The sequence below is a fragment of the Rhinolophus hipposideros genome, assembly GCF_964194185.1.
Source record: "Rhinolophus hipposideros genome assembly, chromosome: 21".
Taxonomy (NCBI): domain Eukaryota; kingdom Metazoa; phylum Chordata; class Mammalia; order Chiroptera; family Rhinolophidae; genus Rhinolophus; species Rhinolophus hipposideros.
Window position 1 is genome coordinate 42,042,168 of NC_138067.1, and position 6,022 is coordinate 42,048,189.

General features: G+C 49.0%; 1 protein-coding gene across 5 annotated transcripts in view; it reads left to right on the forward strand.

Annotated features, from left to right (window-relative positions):
* HIF3A (hypoxia inducible factor 3 subunit alpha) overlaps positions 1-4,773 on the forward strand; it is a 30,389-nt gene extending 25,616 nt beyond the window's left edge. For 2 of the 5 annotated variants that reach the window (XM_081032226.1, XM_081032224.1), the window contains one exon: positions 2,054-4,773. In XM_081032226.1, the coding sequence (XP_080888352.1) occupies positions 2,054-2,151 (98 nt within the window). In that variant the 3' untranslated portion in view covers positions 2,152-4,773. Of the gene's footprint in view, positions 1-431; positions 1,631-2,053 lie in introns of those variants that run through there. The other 3 variants (XM_081032225.1, XM_081032223.1, XR_013992184.1) reach the window with 2 other exon arrangements.
* The last annotated feature ends 1,249 nt before the right edge of the window (positions 4,774-6,022 follow it).

Genomic DNA, 6,022 nt, shown 5'->3' on the forward strand with positions numbered 1-6,022 from the left:
CTCTCAGGGGTGCTGTGGTGCGGGGCAGGGAGAGCCTGAGGAAGGCAGGGGCTTGCCAAAGCTGCCCATTGGGATGGGAGTCGAGCCTATCCCGTTGGGATGGGAGTCGGCTCCTGGAGCCGTCTGATGGCACGTTGGGGCTGAGTCCCGCCTTGGTCATTCCTAGCTGTGTGGCTTTGGGAAATAGGTTCTGCTCCTGGAGTCTCAGTAGCCCCTTCTGTCCATTAGAGCGTATTATAATAGTTCTTACCTAGAGGACATGTTTGAGGATTTGTGGAATGCTGCACAGGAAGAGCTTAGCCAGCAAGACCTGTTTTGTAATAAATGTTCCAGAAATGCCTGCCCTGGTGCGGTGCTGCTTCCACAGCCCCTCCACAGAGTGTGACAAGCTGTCCTCTTCTTTATGTTCTTGTGTTATCGTCATCTTCCAGCACGACTATCAGTAGCTCCACTTGAAACCCCCAGGCATCAGCCAGAGGGGGCTTTCCAATGCAAGAAGCTGACCTCTGCTCAAAGGCCTTCTGTGGCTCCCTAGTACCCATCAGGGAAAGATCAAACTCCTCACCTTGGACTCAAGCCGCTGGGTCTGGCCGCTGCCTCATCTCAGAGTCTGCTTCACATCCTGTTTCAGCCAGTCACTGCCTTTTGATTGCTTCTGTCCTTCAAACATGCAACCAATATTGATGGAACACACAATAAATGCCAGACATTGTCCTAGGAGCTAGAGGCACAACTGTGACGAAAACACATAGAAATCCCTGCCCTCCTAGAGCTGACATCCTAGTGAGGGGGGCCATTGAGAACAAAGAAACAAATATAACGACGAGTGTAAGAGATGAAGAGAAGTGCTACTGGGGGAAATAATACATGCAAAGGAAAAGGGAATTCTGGGGTGGGGAGATTTTAATTTTAAGTATGATGAGGTGTGGTATCATTGAGATGGTAACATGTGAGCAAAGACCTCAAGGAGGTGAGGGAGTGAGTCATGACAATTTCTGGGGGGAAGAGCAGTTCAGGCAGAGGAAACAGTGAATGCAAAGGGAGAAACACGGCCTGGGTAGCTGAAGCAGAGAGAAGAGGGGAGAGGGGTGAAGGGCAGATTGCATAGGGCCTCTGTGGGGCATTGCAATGCCTCCAAGTCATCTTGCTTGAAGAGACTGCCTTCAAGGGCCCTTGCATATGCTGATCCCTCTGCCTGAAACGCTTTTCCCTCTGTTCTTTGCCTAACTACTCCATCCTCTAGATCTCTGCTCAGATATTACTCCTTCCTATTTACATAGGTGTTTGTGTCATTATTTGATTATTGGCTGTCTTCTCCCCGTGGGCGTGAGCCCTGTGAGGCAGGGGCCAGGCCTGTCTTGGTCACTGCCCTACTGTTGTGGAGGATGGGCAATAACTGGGCCCAGAGCAGGTCCTCAATACATATTTGTAAATGAAGAGCTAACGTTTATCTAGCAATCACTCTGCCAAGCTTTGTGCTAAATTTATGTACATGACCTAATTGACGCCCTTCATTGGAAGGTCAGCCCCACAAGGGCAGGGAATTTCATCCCTCCTGTTCACTGCTGTATGCCCTGTGCCTGGCATGCAGTAGGTGCTCAATAAATATTTTTTGAATGAGTAAACTCTCACAAATGCTGTAGGTATAAATATCTCTGTTTTCCAGGTAACAACAGCACTAGTTATTGTTCAAAGCACTTTACATGGATTCACTCATTTACTCCTCACAAGTCCTGGGAAGGAGGCAGTTATTAGCCCATTTTACAAATGAGGTAACTGAGGCACAGAGAGGTGAAGTCACTTGCACCAGATCACACAGCAAGTAAATAGCAGAGCCTGGTTTCAAACTCAGGTAGAGTCTGGCTCCACGCTTCTTAATTACTGACCTAAACATCGTGGACACCTGAGGTTCACAGAGCAAAACTTGCCCAAGATTTCACTGCTGTTTGTATCCAAATGTGCCTGCCTCACCACCCATAGTTTTAACTGTCAGGACGGCAGGCGGGTTAGGGTGATAATTCCCCACTCGTTTACCTTCTATCTTCTCCCACAGGCATGGGCCCCTCACTGCTCTGTCTCTACCCGGATGAAGACACCACCCAACCCAAGAGCCACTTCCAGCCAGCGACAGGCTTGGCCCAGGCCAACTGAGCCAACCCCTTTGCGCACCTCTCTTCTCCTCCCCAGAAAGGACCTCAACCACACTCCAAGCTGGCAGCCAACGCACAGGATGGGGGAGCGGGAGGGGTTCCCGCTCTCCTCTCAGTGGCCCCTGCCCGCCTCGGGCCTACCTCAGTCCCCACCCCTCTGCCCATCCCTATCTGGGGCTCTTTGGGGTGGTCTCAGCTCAGTGACCTCTGGGAGGGTGTCCCTGGCCCCCTCCTCCTCCTTCTCTCAGGACTTCCCTTGGGGTTCTTCATGCTGGTTACCTCATCCCTTTTTCCAACTCTCTTGGCTTTATTTTGGGTAATTAGGGGAGGGGGAGGTTGGGGTTCACATCTGTGTTTCTGGGCTCTGAGGAGTATTGATAACCATAATCACATTTCTTTCCATCCGTCTTTCTTTTATTACTATTTTTATTGCTATTGTTTTCATGATATGGTTTTAATCACTATGAATTACCTGGTGTCCATAAGAATGTGGGACTCCAATCTTCCCCCGCCCCCCGTCACTCAGGTGTCAATGGGGAGGGGAGCCTCTGGGACAGACCTCCCCCCACAGCGACTTCTGATTGAGCCCTTAGCCTCCTAAGCGGCCACCCAGCTCTGCCTACCCCCTCCACCCTGGACTTCTGCTGCCTCCAGCCTCACCTGGACCCTGACTTCATTTGTGCATTTCATATTTCAGGGGGAGGCTCTAACTTCCTCTGCTTCCAGACAATACAACCTCCAACCTTCTCCAGTTCTAGACCACACAACCTCTCTGGTTCTAGACTGTACAACTTTTGACCTTCCTGGTTCTAGACTGCACAACCTGCAACGTGGTCCAGTGTAGACCTCACATCCTCCAAACCCCTCTGATTCCAGACCCCACAATCTTCAATTCTTTATCGTTCTGAATCTCCCAACTGCCAACTCTGTTTTCATACTTCATGGTCTCCAAAGTTGTCTGGTTCTAGGCCTCACAATCTCCATCTTCCTCTGGCTCTAGAGCCTCTGATCACCAGAGTCTTCTGGTTCTACTTCTCTGACTTCCTCTGGTTCTAGACCTCTCCCTGTAAATCTCTCTTGTTCTAGATGTCACATTCTCTGATTCCTGCTGGTTCCAGATCTTACAGCTGATGATTTCCTCTGATTTTGGGCCCCATGACCCCAAGCTTCCTATTGGTTCTAGTCTTCCCAACCTACAGCACATTTGGTACTGAAGCCAGACTTCCTACTTTCTAAATCTCATGATTCCCAGCTCATTCCTTTTTACTTTCTAGACCCAAGACTTGCTTTTCCCATCAAAAAGAAGTAAAATGAGTTTTATGTCTTGATTTTATAACCAGTATTTCCAGAACCAGACACCGTGCTCCAGTTCTCTTTTGTTCTAGACCTCGTGACCTCTACCATCCACTGGTTCTAGACTACACAAACTCTAGATTTTGCATCTTCCAGGGCCCTGTGATTCCAGATCAAATGATCTCCCTTTTCTCTGGTTCTAGAACTTGGCCTCCAATGTCTTCCGATTCCAGATCTCACCGTATAAATCCCCTTGGTCCTCGATCTGACAATCTCCAATTCCCTCTCACTCCAGACATTATGACTCCAAATTACCCAGGGCTTAGAGCTCAGCCTTCAAACATCTTCTGAGTATAGACCTGGCCTTACAAATTTCTCTGGTTCTACACCTTACAACTGCTGACTCAAGGTCTTATGACTGTAAAATCCCTCTGGTTCTAAAACTCAGCCAGGCTTTTTCTAATTCTAGTCCTTACTCTACAGTTTTCTCTGGTTCTAGGCCTCACAGCTGCCACCTGCCTCTGATTTCAGATCCAAATTCTTCTGGTTCTGGAACTCAGCCTCCAAATGCTTCTGATCCTAGAATCTGGACCTCATTCTGTAGATTCCTTTGGTTCTGAACCTTACAGTCTCTGGCTCCCTGATTCTGGACTCCAACCTTCTAACTCTATTCTGGGCTTCCCACCCCACTCAACTTGCCCCATTCTTGTCTTAAGTCTTCCCATTCCAAATCCCTACCATCCAGGTTTCTCTGCTCGGGCCTCTCCATTCTGTCTCATATCCCTAAAATTTCTCTGTCCTAGAACCCCTTACAGTCCCCACCTCAGCCCTCCAGATATGCACTTGCCTTTACTTTACCCCAGGTATCTGGGAGACCTGGGGCTCCCTCACTCCTCTGAGGGGTTCACAATCCAGGAGACGTCCCCAGCCGCACAGGCACACGCACAGCCCTACCTGCATATAGCGGAGTGGGAAGAGAGGCTAAGCTTCCTCAGTTCTCTGCCACCACCCATGTGTCCCCAGCCCCCTTTCTTTCTACGATGGTGCTACTCTTGGTTACCCACAAGAAATGGCCTTCCTCTCTCAGCCGAAAGCACCCCCTTTTTGGAAGGCACTTCTTACTGTTTTGTCAGGGGGGTCGCCTGTCCAGATTGGTGCTATGGGGGGAGAAGGGTCTCACCCCTCTCTCCCTCAGGGGGTGATCTGGGACCTCAATAAAGAGAACTGTGCTGGGCTCGGAGACAGGAAGGGACTGACTAGCCACCCTGGCTCTGAAACCTACTAATCTCTATACCACCAACCATAAAGACCTCGCCTTGGTAGGCACCAGAACTCTGTATGTTGACTCATCTGTGGGGACGCTTCAGGGGGTGACGGGCATCCATGTCACTGTGATTCTATGTGTATGTGTGTGACTCTGTTCCTATGTGGGTCTATGTAACGTGTCTGGTGATGTCATTCTGTGTATATGTGTGTGTTTTATGGCATAATTCTGTGAAACTCTGTTGGGGCGGGGGAGGTTGTAATTCCTTCTACGTCAGTGTTAGTATCTGGGTGAAATGCCTCTGCCCTGTGTGTTTCTTGTTACTTAGGGTTTCTGTGTTCCTGAATGTGGGAGGTATTATGATTTTTTGGGGGGGTGGGGTTACCTGTGTGTGTCTGTGTGATTTTGCATACATGTATAGGACTGTTTGACACTACAATTCAGTGCACTGATGTCTAAGTGACATGATTCGCTGTACTTCAGTGTGTGTGAGTGGGGGGAGACTAGATGTCTACAGATTCATTTGCTGCGCCTGTTCTGTCATGTCTCTGTGTATCACCCTCATAACCCCTCTCCTGGGTTCCATGAGACAATCTGTTCAAAGGACAAAAACCACTTTCAAGCCTTGGCATTTGCAGCTCCTCTGCCTTAAAATGCCTTTCTCCCTTCCCTTCTCCTCCCTTGTTTATCTCCTACTGATACTTTATAGTTTAGTTCAAACATCCCCTCCTCCAGGAAGTCTTCCCTGCTTGCCCCAGCTGGTTGACGTCCTCCCACAGTGTCCTGAGAGTATCCCCTCGCCATCCCCATCACATCTCTAGGTACTCTGTCCCACTCTGAGTATTTATAATGGAGTGGATATAAAAAGTACTTACGCTATGTCAGGCCTTCTGCCAAACACTTTACTCACGTGATTTTATCAAACTCTCCTCTAATCCTATCAAATAGGCATGATTATTATCTCCATTTTAGGAGGATGAAATTGAGGTTCAGAGAGGATCATCACTTGCCCAAGGTCACACAGCAGGGAAGGGCTGAGCTGGACTTGAATGCGGAATTCAGATCCACATGGCAGCCTTCCCACTCACACACACACACACACACAGACACACACACACACACAATCTATCCCACAAGGTGGTCTCTGGAGCATAAACACTAGAGTAGGAATTAAGAGCCCAGGAATTAGGTGGGGCAGGCTCTGCCACTTTCCCGTTGTATGACCTTGGGCAAGTAAGCGCAGTGACCTCTGCAAATCTGTGTCCTCGTCACCTGTAAAATGCAGACAGTATTAGTACCTTTTGGGTGATTGTTA